The 21,576-nt window shown below is 41.5% G+C and overlaps 1 protein-coding gene across 2 annotated transcripts in view; it reads right to left on the minus strand.

The window, feature by feature from the left end:
• setbp1 (SET binding protein 1) overlaps positions 1 to 21,576 on the minus strand; it is a 274,065-nt gene that overhangs the window by 71,871 nt on the left and 180,618 nt on the right. For both annotated transcript variants that reach the window (XM_062972595.1, XM_016991789.2), the window contains one exon: positions 12,173 to 15,626. In XM_062972595.1, coding sequence (XP_062828665.1) covers positions 12,173 to 15,626 — 3,454 coding nt within the window. The remainder of the gene's footprint in view (positions 1 to 12,172; positions 15,627 to 21,576) is intronic.

A 21,576-nucleotide genomic window follows, 5' to 3' on the forward strand; every position in this document is an offset into this window, starting at 1 on the left:
ATTCAATCACAGAATTATAGAACTGGAAGAGTCCAACTCTTGTCACAAAGGAATGTCAAAGGCTACTTCCACATGTTTCATAGCAATCTCTTTTTTTCCTCCTGGATTTGCACCCAAGCAGTAGATGTAGCAAATGTTGGTTCCCACATAATTTGAATACACAATGCAGAGGCTCTTAGAATTATAGAGATGGAGACCAAGAGACATCTGGTCAGACCTCACCTGGAATACTGTGTCCAGTTCTGATCACCACAATTCAAGAAGGATATTGGCAAGATGGAAAGTGTGTAGAGCATGGTCAAATGTTTGAAAGCCAAGCCCTATGAAAAGTGAGTTGGGGAGCAGGGTATATTTAGCCTGGAGAAGGTTAAGAGGGGCAAGGTAGCTATGTTTAAATATCTGGAAGGATGACACACTGAAGATGAAGCCAGCTTGTTTTCTGCTTCTCCAGAGGCTAGGACACAGAGCAATGGATTCAAACTATAGGAAAAGAGATTCCACCTTAACACTAGGAAGACCCCGATGGTAAGAGCTCTTCAGGAGTGGAATAAGCTGCCTGGGATTTTGGTGGAGTTTCCTTGTGTGGAGCATTTTAAACAGAGACAGGATGGCCATATGTCATGTGTGCTAAGATTATGGATTCCTGTGTGGAAGTCCTTGTGACCTCTTCCAACTATACGTTTTTTTTTATTCTAATCTTGGGCATTGACCATCCTGGTCATATTTCCAGGAAACAAGGAAACTATTCTATGCCATGAGAACAAATTAAGTTCCAGTCTCTAGCATACTGGGAAGAATAATAATGGCTGGTCTTCCATATCAAATAGTCTGAGACACGCTCCTAGGGTACAGCTTTGTGAACATTTATAATTGTTTTCTGGTCCTCAAATTCTCTTGAATCCTTGGGCCACCCTTCTAAACAATGATGACTGGAAGAAATAGGTGACAGGCAATTTGCCCAAGGTCACCCAGTACATTTCTATGGCTGAGAAGACACTCAAACCTTGATTGTCAAAATCCTATCTAACACTGGAATCGCTATATCATTTTCGTCATTTTTTGGTAGATAAGCATAAACTGTAGTCCCAGGTAGTGGAATAAGTCTCTCTAGAAGGGAATGCTAGGGTTCAGCCATTTCTTCAGATTCAGCCATGAAGTTAATGTTTTATTTGTCCAAATCTGATGCTTTCATAGGGATAAACAGTATTTCTATATTTTCAGCGAACAGAGGAAGGAAGGGAGAAAAGAAAGATCACAACTTACATTCCTTTCATTTTACCTGGGAAGTTAACCAAGAACTTTTTTAAAAAATCTGGCTTAAGCATCACAGTGACATCAGCACATTTCTTTGACTTTCTGTCACTGTTATTGCAGAACAGGTTTTTAAGTGGTGACCTAGAGGCAAAAAAAAATCTCTCTAACTCATTATCAACACCCCCTTTCCCAGGCTGTATCATTCTCTCCTTCCTTGACAGTTCACACCCGCCTTGCTAACATTGATCTGGGCTTCTGCCGGTTCCTGCAATTAGTACGAATTTATGGTCATGGAAGACAAGATTTGTTGTCTGTGCTCCTGCTCTCCTCCACAAGGGGTTTGATAGGAAGACACACAAAAGCAGACCGAATCATAGACTCATACTTGGAAGAGACCACAAGGACCATCCAGTCCAACTCCATTCTGTCATGTAGGAACACACAATCCAAGCCCTCCTGGCTGATGGAAATCCAGAATAAACTTATAGAACAGAAGACTCTACCACATTCAGAGACAGCATATTCCACTGCCAAATAGCTCCTACCATTAGGAAGTTCTTCCTAAAGTTAGGTTGAATCACTTTTGCTGTAGTTTAATTCATTATTCCATGTCCTAGTCTCTGGAATAGCAGAAAATAAGCCTGGCTCCTCCTCAACAGGACATCCTTCCAAATATTTGACATGGTTATCATGTCCCCTCTTAAATTTGTCTTCTCCAAGCTAAACATACCCAGTTCTCTGAACTGATCCCTATAGGGCTTGACTTCCAGACCTTTGACCACTTTGGTTATCTTTCTCTGGACTTGTTTCAGCTTATTCCAGATGAAATCTGATCAAGGCAAAATAGAGTAGCATTCTTATTTTTCTCACTCAGGGCATTGTACTAATTATGAAGCCTAGAATCACATTGACTTTTTGTTGACTCATGTCCATCCTGTGTTCTACTAAGACTCCCAGATACTTTTCATGTGTACTGCTGTGAAGCTAGGTGTCATCCATATGTTTGCATTTTTTTTGCCTAAGTGCATCTTATATTGCTCCTCATTAAAATTCATTGTATTTATCTTCAAGGATGAACATCTGCAATGATCTAAGCTGGTAGTGTGGGGCAACCTCCTCAGGCTGGCAATTTTATTTTGTTTCTCTTTAATTCTAAATTTCAGGTGTTCCCTGTTGGGAAAGTGACAGTTTCCCCCACAGTGTTGTCTGAGCAGTTGCATAAGCCCTATCACGATGCTTCTGTCATAGTGAGGTCTCAAGTGGAAATTGGCAAGAAAAGATGCATGAGCTATTTCTGTATCCACAGTCTGTACTTTCACTTCCTTTTGGGACATCTGCTGCCGTTTCTTATGCAGGCCTTCGCTCTAATTTTCTAAGACTCTCTTGGCTTCTCTCCTAAATACCTTTTACCTTGGGAGAAGAAGTGAAATGCTAATTAGAGAAGACAGAGATCTTCGACACACTTGGATTACAAATCTCACTTTAGGAAGTCTGTCTGCCTTGGCTATAGACTCCAGAGTACTATTGTGGTGAGAAAAGGATGCAGCAGAGATCAGCGCTGAAGATATTTTGTTCATGTATGAGGCACCTAGGGATGCCGGGAGACACAAGGAATTATGGGATGCAGTTCTCTTGATGATTTCTGCTGTACAACCAAAGGCTACACTACTATAAACTAGTAAATCAATCTGAAGTAAGACTACTACTTTGGGCATAGTTTGAGAGGACATGATGTATTAGGAAAAGATAACAATACTTAGCAAGGTAGAGAGCGGTAGAATGGATGAAGACCACATTACAGGTAGATCGACTCAATTATGGATATCAAGACTATTCTTGAGTTTGCAAAACCTTTACAGGGATATTGACAACAAGTGGATTTGGAGGTTTCCCATAAACAGACACCACTACAAGGGTCATAGCAGCATAAGAACTTTGATGGCTATTGCATAAGAAGCTACACAAGCTTCCATTACAAGTACAATGGGAAAGTGATGGCATTAGATCCAACTTGACTCACCCCAACTCATATAGCCAGTGGTTGACAAATACAGTAGAGTCTCACTTATCCAACATAAACAGGCCGGCAGAACGTTGGATAAGTGAATATGTTGGATAATTAGGAGGGATTAAGGAAAAGCCTATTAAACATCAAATTACATTATGATTTTAAAATTTAAGCACCAAAACATCATGTTTGACAAACAAATTTGACAGAAAACACAGTTCAATACACAGCAATGTTATGTAGTAATTGCTGTATTTACAAATTTAGCACCAAAACATCACAATGTATTGAAAAGATTGACTACAAAACACTGACTACTAAAAGGCAGGTTGCGTTGGCTAATCCAGAACGTTGGATAAGTGAATGTTGGATAAGTGAGACTCTACTGTATGTGCAGAATATATATATCTCATCTGGCTAGCGGGCTTCACACTCTTGGACTTCCAAAGGCTCTGTCAAATAGGGTATTGGCCAGGATATCCTGAAAATAAATACTGGATCCTAACTTGGGTAAATGGGTGATGCCGGTTTTGTGTTTTTGTCTGACTGTTTTTAACTAATTTGGGTGCTTGGTGGAGAAAAGCTATGGTCAAGAGCTACACCATCTCAGCAGCTTAGAGCTTGTGAAGCACAGTCCTTGAAGGCTTTGCTGGAGATTCTACTAGGTTCACCCTCATTCCTCACCATGGTACCACAAAATGAGATCCAGGTGAGACCAGAGAGAAAGGCTGTTGCATGTACAGTGTCCAGAACACAAAACAGCTTCTCATATCTAAATCTTCCTTTGATCCCATTCATCCGACATTCACACCATTTTACACCCAGCAGCTTCCTTTGGATTTTAATAGCACTGTTCCTTATTTATAGAGGTGAAGTGGAAATTTCATTTTCAGCCAATGCTCAAGCCAACAATATACAATATAGAAAGAGCAGCTGCTGGTGCACAAAGCATGGAAGCCACACTTCTCTGAAACAGTGTTTTAAAACACAAAAGGTCAAAATAGTATATTCTGGCAGTAATCAGCAGAGGAATTCAATTGCTATTGCTAATAGAGTAGAGTCATGGAAACAAAGTTGACTTCCCATTCAACAAGTCTTGACTTCCCATTTACGAACTCATTTAATGGGTCTTCTCCAGATGGCACTAGCAACTGGATTTAGTCCCAAGTGAGAATGTGGAAAATATGCATGGTCTCAGTATATATCTGCGAGAGATTAGAACTATTTTGACGAAACCTAGATTTGTCTCTAAGGGTGCATCTGCATTGTAGAATTGAGGCAGTTCGAATGTAACTTTAACTATCACAGCTCAATTCTGGGAGTTGTAGTTTGATGAGGCACCAGCACTTTTTGATAAAGAAGGTTCAAGACCTACAACTCCCAGGATTCCACAGCATTGAGCGACGATAGTTAAAATCATGTCAACCTGCATTAAATCTGCAATGTAGATGCACCCTATGTAATGTGTGAAATCATCCTTAGTACAAACAACTGAAATGAATAATCAAACTATAATTTTAGCTAAGGGACAAATGTCAAAAGGAAATGTTGCGCCACGGACTCAGACAATCATAAACAGATAGATATTCATGGAGTTTAATGAGGCCGCTTGGCTCCAAATTTTCTTGGCAGTGCTTGTTTTCAGCTTTAATATATTTTTCTTTTCCTCCTTGTAGTACAAAGTATGGCTCTGGTTAGCTAAACGCTGATGACTTTTCCATCCAAATAATACTTTTGACAATGAACAAACCAAGCTCATAATCTGCAGCTTGATGGATTAGCTCATGGAGAGCCACATATTTGCAGACATGAAAATAAACATACAGTTTTCGAAAAGCTGGAACAGTAAACCCAGTCAAGCCAGAGCTCAAGGAAAGATGACTTTTTTCCATCCATGAGTAATTGCTGTATTTTTAAACCCTCTGAAGAACATTTACAACTTTATTGGGATCCTCCTCTTGCAGAGAATCTCTCTTTAAATCCACTTTGACAGCCCCAGAGCAAATTTATGCTGTTTGCGTGTGGTGAACTTTTGGGGGAGAGGAGATGAATTCTATACTTTTTTTTTTTCCTGGGGAAGAAACACTCCACAAGACCCACTGAAAACTGAAGTTGGAAATACCACATCTCACCACATGGAGGAGAATTAAAAAGGTATTGTCTTGGAAGCTACCTTGCAGTAGATTTGCCATATCAAGGGGTAAGGAATGGACTCAATATTTCATCACCCTTTCCCCATATTCCCTTAGACCAGAGTTTCTCAAACTGTGCTCCTCCAAACGTTTTAGACTTCAGCTCCCATAATTCCTAACAGCTGGTAAACTAGATTTCTGTGAGCTGAAGTCCAAAACATCCAAAGGAGCACAGTTTGAGAAACACTGGCTTAGACAATTATTAAGTCATATACTTGAAGAGATGCCAAGGGCCATCCAGCCCAACTCCATTCTGCCAGGCAGAAAGACACAATCCAAGCATCCCCAACAAATGGCCATCCAGCCTATGTTTAAAACCCTCCAGAGGAGACTCCACCACATTCATAGGCAGCATATTCCACTGCTGAACAGCTCTTACCATTAAGATCTTCCTCACAATGTTTAGGAGAAATCTCTTTTCCTATTGTTTGAATCCACTGTTGCATTTCCTAGTCTCTGGAGCAGTAGAAGAGAAAGCTAGCTCCATCTTCTACATGGCATCCTTTCAAATATTTAAACATGGTTATCATGTCCCCACTTAAACTCCTCTTCTCCAAGCTAAATATACCCAGCTCCCTAAACTGATCCTCATAGGGCTTGGCTTCTAGAACTTTGACCATCTGGTTGCTCTTCTCTGGAAATGTTCCAACTTGACCATAACCTTCTTAAATTGTGGTGCCCAGAATGGATACAGCCTCCCAGGTAAAGTCTGACCAAATCAGAATAGAGTGGGACTATGACTTCCCTCGATGTAGATACTTGACTCCTATTGATGCAACCTGGAGTCACATTGCTTTTGTTAGATATTCACTCATGTTCAGCTTGAGGCCTTCTAAGATGTCATGCTAAGTGATGTTACTGAATTACCATGGCACTACTGTCCTTAAGTTTCATTGAGTTAATTGTTACTGTTCATGGATATACAAACAGAAAAAACCTAGAGGAATGAAGAGTTCCTTTTTTTGGAACACGGGTCCAAGTTTTAAAGACCATCAGGGAATACCAGATGTTGTAGGTCATACGTCAGAGGAAGGAACTGGTAAAACCACCTCTGAGTATTTCTTGCCTAAGAAAAGCTTATAAAATCCATGGGGCACCATAAGTCAATAGGACAATTGAAGGTGCAATGCACACAAACACACACACACAATGTGCCAAAGCTCTACAGAACTCATAATTACATTTGAATACTTTTGTTGTTGTTATCTGCCTTCAAGTCAATTCCGATTTAAAGCAAGTCTATCCGGTAAGGTTTTATTTTTAGAGGAGGTTGGCCACTGCTTAAGGTTGAAAGTGTATTTGTTCAAGGTTACCCAGTAGGCTTCCATGGTCGAGTGGGAATTCAAACCCTGGCCTACCACAGATGCCTACAGTGCATCTACACTGTATAATTAATGCAATTTGGCTCCACTTCAATGGCAATGTCTTAATGATATGGTGCCTCACCAAACTACAATTCCCAGGATTCCACAGCACTGAGCCATGACAGATAAAGTGGTGCCAAGCTGCATTAATTCTACAGTGTTAATGCACCCTAGTCCAACAATGAAACTATTGTATATTCTTTTCTGTTGTAGCATTCCCTCAAGTAATTTCAGACAAATAGAGACTGCAAGGGTTAAAATGAATGGTGTTATAAACGAAGAATCCATTCCCCTCTGAAGAAAAAAGGCTAAGACTGAAACACATGCACACCATCCACACTGGACTCCTTTTGTGTTTGTTTTTGGAGAATCGTACTGAAGTATGTGAGGTGTGCGTTAGCTTCATAAGGGACAGCAACCTAGGCTAGATGGATCATGGAGACCTGTGGGGTTTAAATGGGATTATGTCAAGCTTGGGAGAGGATTTTACTCTTTCATTTCTATTTGTCTCTCGACAATCAAGGCCAGGACCACGGATAGGGTAAATGGAAGAGATGCTCTGGTGCCCGGCCTTGCACACTCAGCATGTCGCAGTTGCTAAGCAACCGCAGCACCGGGTACCCTTTTCTCCCTGGCTTTGCAAAAAGGACTGGTCCTGAATGCAGTGCCGGTGGAAAGGGGCTGGTTGAGAGAGAGAGAGAGCGCAATGATGAATGAGCCTGAGCGACAAGCAATGTGAAGACACGCACGTAGACAACACACATTTCAACACAAAAATGGGTTCAATTGGTGGCAGTGCTGCTTTCCCAACAGGGAAATTTTGATTCTGAATTCAGTGCTCAGAATGAGATCATGAGCAGCTTCTTTATTTCAACTCATTCATGGGCCACGCTATCAGGGGTTCCCTTGGCAGAATTTGTTTAGGGGTGTTTGTTGGTGCCTTCCTCTGAGGCTGAGAGGGTGTGACTTGCCCTATATCATGCAGTAGGTTTCTATGGATGAGTGTGGATTCAAATCCTGGAATACAGAGTCTTAGGTTCCATCTATACAGCTATATAATGCAGCTTGAAACTGCAGTATATGATTGGTGTAGTGTCATATAATGCAACTGAACTGCATTACATGATGCAGTTGAGTGTACACTAACTACCATGTTTTCCCGAAAATAAGTGTCTTATATTAATTTTTGCTCCCAAAGATGCGCTAGGTCTTATTTTCAGGGGATGTCTTAGTTTTCCATGAAGAAGAATTCACATTTATTGTTGAACAAAAAAAAAATGAACATTTATATACTGTACAGTAGTTGTCATCACAAACCAGCATAACCAGACAAACTGTAAATCCTGTCAAGAATTTCTTGTTACTACTATTATTTCCATGCACATCAATCTATGGTATGTACTTACTGGTCCTGCATGCTCCGGTGTTCTCTTTGGTGAGCATGCTCTCAAACAAAAACTTTGCTAGGTCTTACTTTCGGGGGAGGCCTTATATTTAGCAATTCAGCAAAACCTCTACTAGGTCTTATTTTCTGGGGATGTCTTATTTTAGGGGAAACAGGGTATATACTGCAGTGTAGATGTGACCCTAGTCTAATGTTTAAACCACTACATCACATGCTCTCTAACTCTTTTTAAAAGAGATATGGACATCCCATTACTATAGAGAGCTGTATAGGATGTTGTCTAATGCTTAAACCAGTGCTAAACCACATACATACAAGCAACACTATTACAACCAGGAATCATGAGCATAAATACCATTCAAATTTATTGACAGCCCCTCTCTCTTATTTTGATGCAACTGCCCTTAAAACATATTTCTTACAGATAATTCTTCTGTTTCTTTAACAATGGTCTGATTTAGTTATTTAGAATTGCTCATCTTGAGTTTACTCTGCATTAGAATTGTGCACAGATCTGTCCCCCCCCCCCCCCCCGGTATCTGTAGGAGCACAGAATGGAAAGGGCCCTCCCAGTACAAAAACCCACCCGACTCCAAAGCAAGCGGGAGCCAATCTTGGCTCCTCCTCTGTTTTTTGGGAGCACACGGATGCTCCAAATGCGCTTTGCACGGGGTTTCCCTGGGAGCATACTCTGATGCTTTTAATCCAGGTCTTAATGAAGGATATAAGAACAAACAATCCCAGAAAGAGTGGTATCAGAGGTTAGGGGTTGCAAGTTTTTTGGTGGACTATACATCCAGCAAACAAAAAGAAAACCCTCATTCCCTGAAGGTCATCACGCTTCCTTACCTGGAAGTGGGAAGCCTCCTTAAAATGCTTTGGAAAGAGTGCATGGCTGGCGTGGTACAGGCCTGCACCTGCCTGCAGTGCCTAGAAATAGCTTTAAAAACAAGAAGCCTCCACACGCACCAATCTTCTCTCCTCTAGAGTAGAAACAGGTAAGAAGCCTCCTTAAAGTGCATGTGCCTGCCTCCAGCTAAGCACCTCTCCTCTAGAGTAGAAAAAACAGCTTTAAGAACAAGAAGCCTCCTTAAAGCATGAGCACCTGTCTGCAGCTGAGTGCTACTCTTCTAGAGTAGAAACAAACTGCTTAAATGCCTAAAATGATGGGAAGGGCAGTCTGGAAAGCACATTCCCCATAATGGGCCAATAGAAAACAGATCTTTCAGCACCCCAGAGCAAAAACAGATATCTGTCCTCCCAAATTCAGGAGCCTCCCAAAAAATGGACACAAAATGGATCACATTTAACCCGGATTGCACAAGGCTACTCTGCATACGAAAGGGTGTACATGTTGAATATCCCTTATTCATAATGGTGGGGACCAGAAATGTTTTAGATTTTTTTCAAATTTTGGATTATTTACATATCCAAAGTGAGATATCTTAGAAATGGTACCCATGTCTAAACACAACACACATTTCTGTTTCATATTTGCCTTATACACATACCATTATGGTAATTTTGTACAATGCTTTTAATAATTTTGTGCATAAGTTTGCATATGCTGAACCATCCGAAAGCAGAAGTGTCACTTTCTTAGATGAGCAATTTTGGAGTATTTTTCGATTCCAGATAAAGGATGCTCAGTTTGTAATCTGAATATCCAAATAAAGAAAGATGTATTTCTTCCACCCTATTTCTTTTAACTCTGAAGGAACCAGATGCTGCTGGGATAAGTCACTTTGAGGCTACTGTGCTTGCCTACCACTTATTCAGGAAACACCCACACAGTTGAAATAAAAGGAACGACTTCAGCAGCTGTACAAGCTAAATTGCACCCAGTGCCTGGAGGGCACTCTACAGCTTCTTCATCTTAAGACTAAACACATTTCCTCTTAGCCAAGGTCCCTCAATGCAAGGATTAGAAATTACCTGTAAGAGATTTTAGGATTGCAAGGCAAGTGATGCCTTTTCAATGTGGTCTGGTATTTCACTTTGACACCACAAGACTTCTGGGAGCCACTTGGCAGTGAACTGATTCAAATGCCTTCACATATTGAAAGGTTTGGGCAGGAAATAGAGAAACCTTCTCACAATTACTTCTCCATGTGACTGCATTTGGCTCATGCAGAGATGAGAACGTCAGCAGGAAAGAGTTAACATCTATGCAGATTTAACCATTAAGAACAACCCGATTTAATTATTTTAGGTAGACAGCAGGTTTTTTTTAAAAAAAAAATAACGATGTTAACTTCAACTAGGTCAAGTTTCTTTACACTACAAAGTCAAATGCATTATCAGAATAAAAATGAAAAATCTTTGTATTGACACAGAGAAGAAAATGTCTCCACTTTTTTTTACCAAACCCGTCCAAAATTCATTTCTTGCTTTCCCCTTTTCTCGCCTTTGTCAGCTTCTTATCCTTCAAATGTTTTCTGATTTTGAAAGTTTCAGAATTCAAAATTCAACTTCCAGGTATGAAAAGTCTCTTTGCATTGTTTGGTAGAGAACTCAAAAGGCCACTTGGTTGCAAAGAAGACCACCTTTCCTCTCAAGTTGTCCTTTTACCTTGTGACCCAATCCTTATAATATTCCAGTAACGCAAAACGATGCAATAACTAATAATTTCATAAATCAATGCTGGAGAAACATAACTAATGAAATCCTAACTAAAGTCAATCACTTTCATTCAAATATAAATTTAATTAAATTGCCTCTTTCTGTTAGCAAATTGCCAACTTAATTTATAACTTAATTGATTTTAATTCTATTGTTCCTATCATTGAGCTCATATTACAGTACAACCCCCCTGTATCCATGGGGATAAGTTCTTGAAATAACTATGAAAACAGGAAACCCTGGATAATAATGAAACCTACTGAAATGAACAATTTGAATTGGATGTTACCACTGGAGGACCTAGAAAAATCCTAGAGAGGCTTGTCTGCATTTGAATCATTGAATTCCACTAGGAAACTGAAATGGTGTGAGCTCATGGGGCTGATCATTTAAGAGGACTTTCCCCTATAAAATAACTAAATTAGCAGCAGGCCAGAAACTTGGCCTCTCCATATCTTTAGGCAATACCAGCTGCCATTCCACTCTTCTTCTATCCCAGCTCTTTGTTCTACAGGGACAATTCCATATAGTCATTATTCAATCTCATTACATGGCCACTAGCAAAACTATTAATTTTTTGCAAGGAAAATAATCAAATTAAGATAACAGCGCCTTCATATATGCAATAACAGAATTGATATTGGACAGTTCAATCTCAAAAAATGTTAAATTGAGAAACCTACTAAAAGCACTTTACAAGTGTGCACAGAATGAGTATGTTATAGTGGTTTGAGCACTGGGAGTGTGTCCCATCACTTTATCCTCCCTAAATGGCCTAAAGCAGTGGTTCCCAACCTTTGGGCCTCCAGGTGTTTTGGACTTCAGCTCCCACATTTCCTAACAGCTGGTAAGCTGTCTGGGATTTCTCTGAGTTGAAGTCCAAAACACTTGGAGGCCCAAAGGTTGGGAACCACTGGCCTAAAGGAACAAGATCCTCTCTGATCTTAAAAACTAAGCAGGGTCAGCCCTGGTGAGTGCTCAAATTGGAGCCAGTCAACGAAAAGCAGTATTGTAGGCTAAATTTCAGAAGAAGAATCTGGAAAACCACCTTTGGATATGTCTTGCCTAAGAAAACCCTCATGGAGACCACATAAGTCAACAGGAGATTTGACGGCACGTGCACTTCTCATCACTTTCTCCTTATATGCTCTATATGTTAGACTGTGAGCTAACTGTATTTGTTAGAGTGTGAACTACTGTATTTTATACAGTAAATAAGCAGATTGACAGGACAATAGTCTACAAATGCACTAGCTAAATAATAATCATTAAAATGTCCCCGGTGGGCAAACTCAAATCAAACAGGTACATCTTTTCAGACTCTTACCTGTTGCAGCAGAGGAATCATAGGAACTCCTGTCCTTCCGACTTGCTCTGAAGGTTTGCAGGTCCTTCTCCCTGTATGTCCCAAAGCCTTCGAAGCCCCTCCGTTTGCTTCCACTCCCGTCATTGTCCCGCTTGTCACTCAAGGAATTCATCTCGCCAAACACATCCAAGGACTCCGACCTTGCACTGCTTTCAATATTCCCAGAGTACCTTTTCAAGCAGGAGTCAGCAAGATCGTTGCTCGAGTCACTTTTATCCTTGCTCTGCACCCACTGCTGGGTGTCAGAGAGTGAAAGTGTAGACAAGGTATCCACTTCAAAGCTGCTCTTGGAACCTTTGTGCCCAGTTTCACAATGCTGGTGTTTCTGCTTCTCTTTATACTTGCTCTTCTCAGTCAGCAAGGAGAGGTCTTTGTCCGAGACGTTTAATCTTTCGCTTACTGAATGGCTGGAGAAGCTGGTGGTGGATTTGCTAGCAAAGAGACTGCTCAGGTCATCATGAGCCCCCAATATCCTCTCATCTTTGTGTTTGTGCTTATGTTTGTGTTTCCTTTTGTGAAGTCGTCCACTGGGTATGCTTGTCCCTGCAACCTTTGGGGAAGTCAGTGAGGAATGCACCTCCCCAAGACCCATCCCTACAGGTGCCTGCAGATGAACACCATGCTTAACTTTATGCTTGGCAGTATTGGGCATCTTCATGTGAGAGCTTGCATGAAACTGGGGAGGGGGCACAGTAGGCCTCATAAAAGGGGATGCTGCTCCAAGCGTGTGGGACAAGTACAAAGGAGCTGGGTACTGACTGTAGTAACCAAGATTCATCATAGGCATTGACGTGTAAGGCATTCCATAGGGTGCATAGTAACTCCCACTGGGAATAGGGTAACCAAACCCTTGTAAGAAAGGCACCTTTGTCATGGTGTCATTGGTTTTGGCAGGTCTACCACGCTTCTTCTTAGACTTCATGTCAGAGGTCCTGCGAAGATACAGCAATGGGTCATACTGGATATATGGCACAGGGTAATAATGATCAAAGTTTATCCTAAAAATGCTGGGATAAGGATTTTCATGGTAGAACGTGTAGCTCCTGTGAGAAATCCTGAACACTTGGAACTTGCTGATGAGCTCTTCCAGGTCTGCCAGGAACTGGAGGTCATCTCTATTTTGCAGGTTTTTCCGCTTCCTCTTGTGCTTTGGTTTTTTCATGGTCTCATGAGAGAGAAAGTTATCGACAATTAGATGCTTCTGCCGGTGACTATGCCTGTTCTTCGTGCTGGTGTCAGATTGAATGGCCTCTGGATTGTCCAGGCTGCAAAAATCAAAGGAGTATCTCCTTCGTGATTCTGAAGTCTTCTCTGCTTGGTCAGAAGTACTGTTGTTGTCGGTTCCGATCCCACTGTCACTGGGTATGGTTTCCTCACTATGGGATTCGCTCACTGGAGACAGTGTAACTTCTTTCAAGGAACCAATATCGCAAAGATGAGAAGGAGAGTTCGCCATCAGCCTGGGTGGGGACAACTTCCAGGTCCCACCATGTATCCCTTTCTGGGTTTTTGTAGGAAGAGCACTGACGGGCTGTAGGTTTGGCATAGTCTTTAACTCTGAAAAATTGATTTCAGTGCTGGCAGGGCTAAGGTTGCCATTAGACCCCACTAGCTGAGCTGAAAGTGGATGAATAGTTGCTGGTGATGATGCCACAAGTGACTGCAAGGTGGAAGGCACTGCTGGATTTTCTGGCTGGCTGGATACAGGCCTCAAATGTTTGATGGCTGTCTTCGGTTCTTCCAATGAGGGGTGCAACTCAGATCTTGGCTTCCGTCCCCTTTTCTTGCCAATGTAGATAGTCCCCCTCTTGCTTACATTTATTTGCTTCCCTAGCCTGGCATCAATGGTTGGTGTCCCTGTACTGGCTGGTGGCTGGGTTTTCGTTTTCAAAGCTATGCTACTAGAGCAGGATAAGATCTGGCTCAAAAGGTTCTTTCTCTTGAGAGTCTTCATTTTGTTGATGGTTTTGATGGTTTTCTTATCCAACACACCAAGTTTACCCACCTTTTTCTGGAATTTTAGCTCGCTGATGGAATTATCCTCTACCGGAGCCATCTGAGCCAACTTTACCAAGTTCCGTCGCCTTTTCCTTTTCTTTGTGCCAGGAAATTCCCGGCTGATAGGACTAACTGGACTGGTGGACGTTCCCTCATGAATAGTTTCAACAGTGAGCAAAGGCTGTTTCTTTGGTCGCCCCCTCTTCTTCTTGATGGGAGTAATCACAGTCAGACTATCAGTATTGGTATACAGAGGACTCGATGGTGTGATGGGATAAGCAGAGGGAGGTTCCACCATCAGTTTCTCAGAGGGGACCAGAGAAGGTTCCCGGAGCATAGTTTTAGGCTTGCTACAAGTCCACCTCCGTTTGGCTGCAAACTTTGGGTGTTGAATCTCTGGTTGCTTGCTGGACGTGAGCATATTATTTGTCAGGGAAGCAGATGTCACAACCGCAGATTTTCTGAGTCTGGTGGTGTTGCTTGTGGGTGGTTTATTGGTTCTGTCACTGTTGTCCATTCGCACCAATGGAGACTCACTCTCAGTAGTTTTCCCTTGCTTGGTGACCCGCATATCTTTCCTGCACACCTCAGCTTGGGTGTTAGTTCTACAGGTTACGTCATGGTTTACAAGGTGTCCAGAAGGTGAGTTTTTCTCCGAGATGTTCTTGTCCACAGCAGTTTTCCCCAATTGCCGTTTCTTCCTTTTGTGACCAGGTGGTTCCGCTGCTGCAGTCTTGATTGGGATCGTGATACGTACATGACTTGTATCCTTTTCAGAATTGTTAGCTGAGTTTGGGCTGTGCCTGGGGGGTGATGGCTTGGCTGTGCTGGATTCCTTTTTCCCTTCTACGCTCTCATGGCTTTTGGACTCAAATGACTTTTGAGCATTTTTCACCCAATCTACTTCAGTGTTTTGGAGGGCTTGGTTGATGATATCTTTTTTGTTGGACTTCTTGGTGTTGCCAGTGGGTTGATCAAGGACTTCCATTTGTACGCCTCCCTCTTGACTCACTCGGGGTGAAAAGCCATTGCAATCAGCCAGATTGTTGGGCTGAGAAGTTACACCATGAGAGTTTGACCCTGGGGCTGCACTACATGAAGCAAGATCTTTGTTATTACTACTTGACAGCTGACCCCATGTGTTGCTTGCATTTGATTTTTTAGACTGGGACTTGTTGAAAGAGACTGCTGGTTCAGAGACAGGGATCTTGGCGGAGCTTGCACTTTCACGGTTTGAATCTGGGGCAATGAAGCAGGCTTGAGAAGCTGGTCCTGACTCAGAACTCTTTGACCAGTCAAGATGATGCTGGCTGTTGGTTTTTTGCTGGTGCCGTGATTTTAAGGTGTCACTGGTGAAGTCCTGTTGTAGGGTTGGGTCATAATGTGCAGCAGAATGTTTTTGCAGCCTCTCATAAACCTGGGAGAGAGAAGAAGACAAAAAAGGAAGGACAACGTTATTTTTTCTGATTTCTCAAATCGGAAAATCTCTTCCATCCACTCCCCTGTCTGCACATGAAAAAAACAACATGACCATTATGAAATGCTTCTTAAATCAATATTACTAAATATAATTTAAGGAAATTAATGAATGCATATGCCTTGAAAGTAAAAAGGGAAAAAGCAGCCATCACGAGCGCAACAACGGGCTCTCTGTATCCACAGATTCTGTATTTGCAGATTAAACCATCTTCATCTTGAAAATATTAAAAAAAAAACAAAATCCAAAAAACAAAGCTTGATTTTGCCACTTTATATAAGGGACACCATTTTACTGCACCACTGTATATAGTGGGGCATGAATTTTTGGTATCTACAGAACTCAACCTCAGCTGATCCCAGAACCCAATGTATTTGTTCAATAAGACATACAGCCTCTCCATTTAGTCATGACGGTACCTCCCAGGAATTTAGCTTTGATTTGATTTTCATTCGAAAATACATCACACAGTCCTAGACACTTGGGAAGTGTTCGAAATGAGATTCTGTGATATGAAATCCAGCATATCTATCTTGTTTGCTGTGTCATAAAATAATAATAATAATAATAATAATAATAATAACAACAAGAAAACTGATGACAATCCACTAATCATTACACCCGCGTAGTGATGTTGACAGACTTTACCTGCCCAGAAAATCAGGAGGCAGAGAGCGTCTGCAAGTGAAACAAATGGTAGAAGAAGAGAAACATGCACTGGCAGATTATTGGAAAGGCAATCAAGAACCAGCATTGAGGGAAGTCAATAGTAGTAAACTGCTTCAAGTGCAAAAGACTAAGAGTGAATACTGTAAAACACAATCCAGAGCAGAAGAGAAAACTGGTGAAAGAAGGCTCTCCATGGACAATTCCTGGGGAAAATTGAGAGCCAAATTGACAAAGAAACAGCATGGCTGTGGCTCACAAATGGAACTTTGAAAAAGGAGACGGAGGTCCTGATTCTAGCAGCCCAAGAACAAGCCATTAGAACCAATGCAATGAAAACCAGAATTGAAAAGTCGACGACAGATCCCAAATGTAGACTCTGCAAGGAAGCAGATGAAACAATAGATCACATTCTCAGCTGCTGCAAGAAGATCACACAGACAGACTACAAGCAGAGGCATAACACCGTTGCTCAAATGATTCACTGGAATTTGTGCCACAAATACCATCTGCCTGCGACCAAGAATTGGTGGGATCACAAGCCTGAAAAGGTTACAGAGAATGAACATGTCACGCTACTCTGGGACTTCCGAATTCAGACAGACAGAGTTTTGGAGCACAATACGTCTGACCTCACGATCGTGTTAAAAAATAAAGTATGGATTGTCGATGTTGCAATCCCAGGTGACAGCAGGATTGAGGAGAAACAACTGGAAAAGCTGACACGATATGAGGATTTAAAGATCAAATTGCAAAGACGCTGGCACAATCCAGTCAAGGTGGTCCCAGTGGTGATCGGCACACTGGGTGCAGTGCCTAAAGACTTTGGCCTGCACTTAAACACAATCGGCGCTGGCAAAATTACTATCTGCCAGCTGCAGAAGGCCACCTTACTGGGATCTGCATGCATTATTCGCTGATACATCACACAGTCCTAGACACTTGGGAAGTGTCCAACGTGTGATCCAATACAACAGCCAGCAGAGTGTCTGCTGTGGACTCATCTTGTTGTGTTTCAAATAATAATAATAATAAGAATATATGGTTTACAAAATATTAAACACAGTACACCACAAAGTACCTATGCAAATGCTCTTAATAATAGGTTGTTTCAGAATACTCAAATGATTAAGATCACACTCTGTTCCTAGACATTGGGCGAGTTACAATATCTCCTTCTTTCATTTTATCTTCAGAACAATGCTGTGGGGAAAGAAAAAAATTGGCTCTAATGACCCAATAGATGAGGTTTTTTTAAATGCAGTTAAGTATAATATAATTAACATTCATGTAATTAACATTTTCAAAAGAACGGCAGCTGTGCCTCCCTCTCCCAAATCTGAATCATGGTTCAGGGATTTAGACTAGTTTCAGTATGGATCCCACCTTCCATTGACTATTGTTCATGGAGCAGATTTCTGAAAAGATGAAAGGGTCTTTTCTCTTAATGCAAATAGCAGCTACTGAGGTCAGTGGGATGATGACTTGGTTGATGGTAGGAGGTTAAAGATGGCTAAAGCCACAACCTCTCATTTATATTCACAATCCGGGCTGTCCTTGCCTTAGATGTGCTTTAAAACATCCATCGTTGGTGTTGTGCACCTTCAAGTCATTTCCAATTTATGGCGAAGAGGGTTGTTTGGGGGCTGAGAGTGTGACTTGCCCAGAGTCATCTCATAGATTTCCACAGCTGATTCAAATCCTGATCTTCAGAGTCATAATCTAATTCTCAAACCATGCTGGCTATCTAAAATGTCATGAACACTATTATGACCCAGTGGCAGCTACAGCCAACAAGTCATGCATTACCCTATTCCTCTTTATCTGTCCCCAGTGATCTGGTCAACCTTTTCAGACATCATGTTACATTTTCAATTACTCTGTTGATCAAAATGTATTTTTCTGATCAAGCTCACACTTCACTTCCAGCGCTCTAAATTCACATCTCTGTGAATCTTCAGCTGTTTCTAAACCATCTCCATCCCTACCGACTTTCTCCTCTTAACTGGACTTCAATTTCCTCACCAGTTTTCAGGGTTGTACAATCTCAAGGGGAGAAAATAAAAGGAAATCCTTCTGCATCCTTTGCTGCTGCATGGTAACCACAGATGGTTCAGCTTTGAGCAGGTTAGGTTTCATTAGCCGCAACGGATATGTGCAGATTGTTTACTCAGAACGACTGGGAGAGCATTCTAACATTAATTGCTTCTACTTTATTCACCTGGCTCTCCACCTGAGCCCATGGCTCCAAATGTTTTGGATTCAGTTTGCCCTGCTTGGTGAACTCTACTTTTGAAAGAGAAGGAGTAGAAAGAATGACAGACAAGCAACAGCTAGAATGGTAAAGTAAAGGAAGGTGGAAAAATGCAAGCCTAGAAACTGGGGTGTGAAAATTAAATGCAATTAAGAAGAGAAAGAGATTAGAACACATTTTTTCCTTTTTTTCTTTTACTGTAAGAGCTGTTTGACTGTGGAAGATACTACCTCAGAGAGTGGCAGACCCTCCATCTTTGGAGTTCTTCAAATAAAGGTTTGATAGACATTTTCCAGGTGCATGGCCTGTGGTTGGTCCAAATCCTACTCAGCTGTGAAACCAACTAGGGAACCTTAGGCAAGTAATGTTCTCAGTCTCAGAGGAAGACAAGGACTTCTGAAAAAATATTGCCAAGAAACCCTGTGATAGATTCACCTTAGCATCTCCAGAAGTTGGAAATAACCTGAAGGCACACAACAATCCTTGGGCACGTTACAGTCTCTCAACCTTGGAGGATGTCAATAGAAGCATTGATTGCTACAGGAAAAGCTGGATAAGGTTTCTGTGCTTTTAATGCTTGTATAGGAGAGGGGATTTCAAGAGGTGATGCTTTGGATCTGGCTATGTGACATGCAAGACTTTATGAAATTTCCTTTCCTACACAACCACCAAAGGTGCCGGTCTTCTCCAGTTTTTATTTATTTATTTATTTATTTACAGTATTTATATCCCACCCTTTCTCACCCCGAAGGGGACTCATGGCGGATTACAATGAACACATATATGGCAAACATTCAATGCCAACAGACAAACAACATACATTAGACAGACTCAGAGGCATTTTTAACATTTTTCCAGCTTCACGATTCCGGCCACAGGGGGAGCTGTTGCTTCATCGTCCAGTAGTGGCTGTACTTCCTCATTCCTTTCCTCGTGTTTTGCTGGCAGTTTTATGGTGTTGTAAATTAGCCTCCCGCATAAAGTGTCCCTAAATTTCCCTAATTGACAGATACAACTGTCTTTCGGGGCTGCATAGGTCAACAGCAAGCCAGGGCTATTAATGGTCGGAGGCTTAACCCGACCCGGGCTTCGAACTCATGACCTCTCGGTCAGTAGTGATTTATAGCAGCTGGTTACTAGCCAGCTGCGCCACAGTCTGGCCCCATCCTAAGTTAAACTAGCTCTACAACACTTAATTCTCTTGAATTTCACTTTTATTAGTTGAGATGCCAATTGAAACGTTTTCCCATAAACAACCTACCAAGTGGCACATCACCTTTTTTTTAAAAGGCATATGAGAAAATTAGCAAAAATTCTTCATACGCCTGAATGGTATATCCTATTCATTAGCTTTAAGTAGATAGTCTAATCAACTGCCATTCAAAATTTATCTCTACAAAACCACCAGCTGTATTGTGGAGGTATACCAGCCCAAGGCTGGTTATCGCATAATGTGGAGATAAACATTTCAGGAAGGGACAGGAAGCAAAATCCACGTGTTGTTTTGTTAAGGGAGGATGGCAATCAGCTCCTAACCTGTTCCTCGCTTTTCTCCCTAACTCCCAAATCCACCTTCTCTGAGATGCGTCACCCAGATCGTGTGATAAGGGAACTGGCTGACAAATCAAAGCTAATGCCTCTTTAAAGCATTAGAGGATGCATCTGCAAAAATGGCTCCTCAAGTGTAATTCCCTATTAAGAAGCTTTATCTCGATAGATAAGCAGCTGGTTCCCATGTTGCTAATTGCTGTCTGCTGTGATTTTAAAACATCTGCACCCCAGCGCTGATCGTTTTCATATTCTAATCACTCAGAATCTTGCAAAGTGGGGGAAGGGAAGAGGCAACAAAGAAAATGAGGTATTTGTTTGATTGTTTCACTGGGTTTATTAGCAGTGTCTCCTTGTAAAAAGTATTAAAGGGTAAACAGAACTTTGATAGCAAGTGAATGAATAGAGAGCAGGCAACTATAAGGGCAGACAGCCTTCTTAATTGGAAGGTCTGGTGCTTTCTGGAATTGTCAGCATCAGAACCGGCAGTGTTAGGATACTCTCCCTCCCTTCCTTCTCCTGCTTTCTCTCCTTCCTCCTTTCTTGAGGGAAGTCCTATACAACTTAGATTCAGAATGTCTGAAAGACCCTATCTTACAATAAGGACTAATTGAGTTTTAAAATCTTCATGGGAAATCTTTTTCTCAATCCCACCCCCAGTCACATATTAGTGGCTGCTCCCAGGCTGTTGAACTCTATTTCATGAGAGTCCCATTTGTCCCCTCCTCTTCCCTCTTCTCAAATAGCGATAAACAAGATAGACAAAGCTCATGACATGGATGCAGAACTTCTTCCCCTAAATATTCCAGATATGCATACGCCCATGACTGTGTCGGGATCAGAACATGAAACTGTCAATTTTTATACTATAACTTCCAGAATCAGTTTGCCAGCACAATCATGGCATATACCTATGAGTTTGTTTAGTTTTTTTTCAGTAACGTATACATGAACTGCATGGAATGGCATTCTATGCAATCATGCCGGCCACATGACCTTGGAGGTGTCTATGGACAACACCAGCTCTTCGGCTTAGAAATGGAGATGAGCACCAACCCCCAGAGTCGGACACGACTGGACTTAGCGTCAGGGGAAACCTTTACCTTTACTATATATGGACCTGAGCATGGAGATATTAGTTTCTAGTACAGGGTTCCTCAAACTTTCTAAACAGAAGGCCAGTTCATGGTCTCTCCAGCTGTTGGGGGGCTGGACTATAGTTTGAAAAAAGCATAAACCAATTTCGGAACACTGCAAGTATCTTATCTGTAGTACAAAAAATCCCACAAAAGAGCAATACAATATTTAAAACAAAGAACAATTTGAACCAACCAAAATTTACCAGTATTTCAATGAGAAGTGTGGGCCTTCTTTTGGCTGATGAGAGAGGTAACTTAATTACGATTGTTGTTTATTGTTGCG

This window comes from Anolis carolinensis, chromosome 2, assembly GCF_035594765.1.
Source record: "Anolis carolinensis isolate JA03-04 chromosome 2, rAnoCar3.1.pri, whole genome shotgun sequence".
NCBI lineage: Eukaryota > Metazoa > Chordata > Lepidosauria > Squamata > Dactyloidae > Anolis > Anolis carolinensis.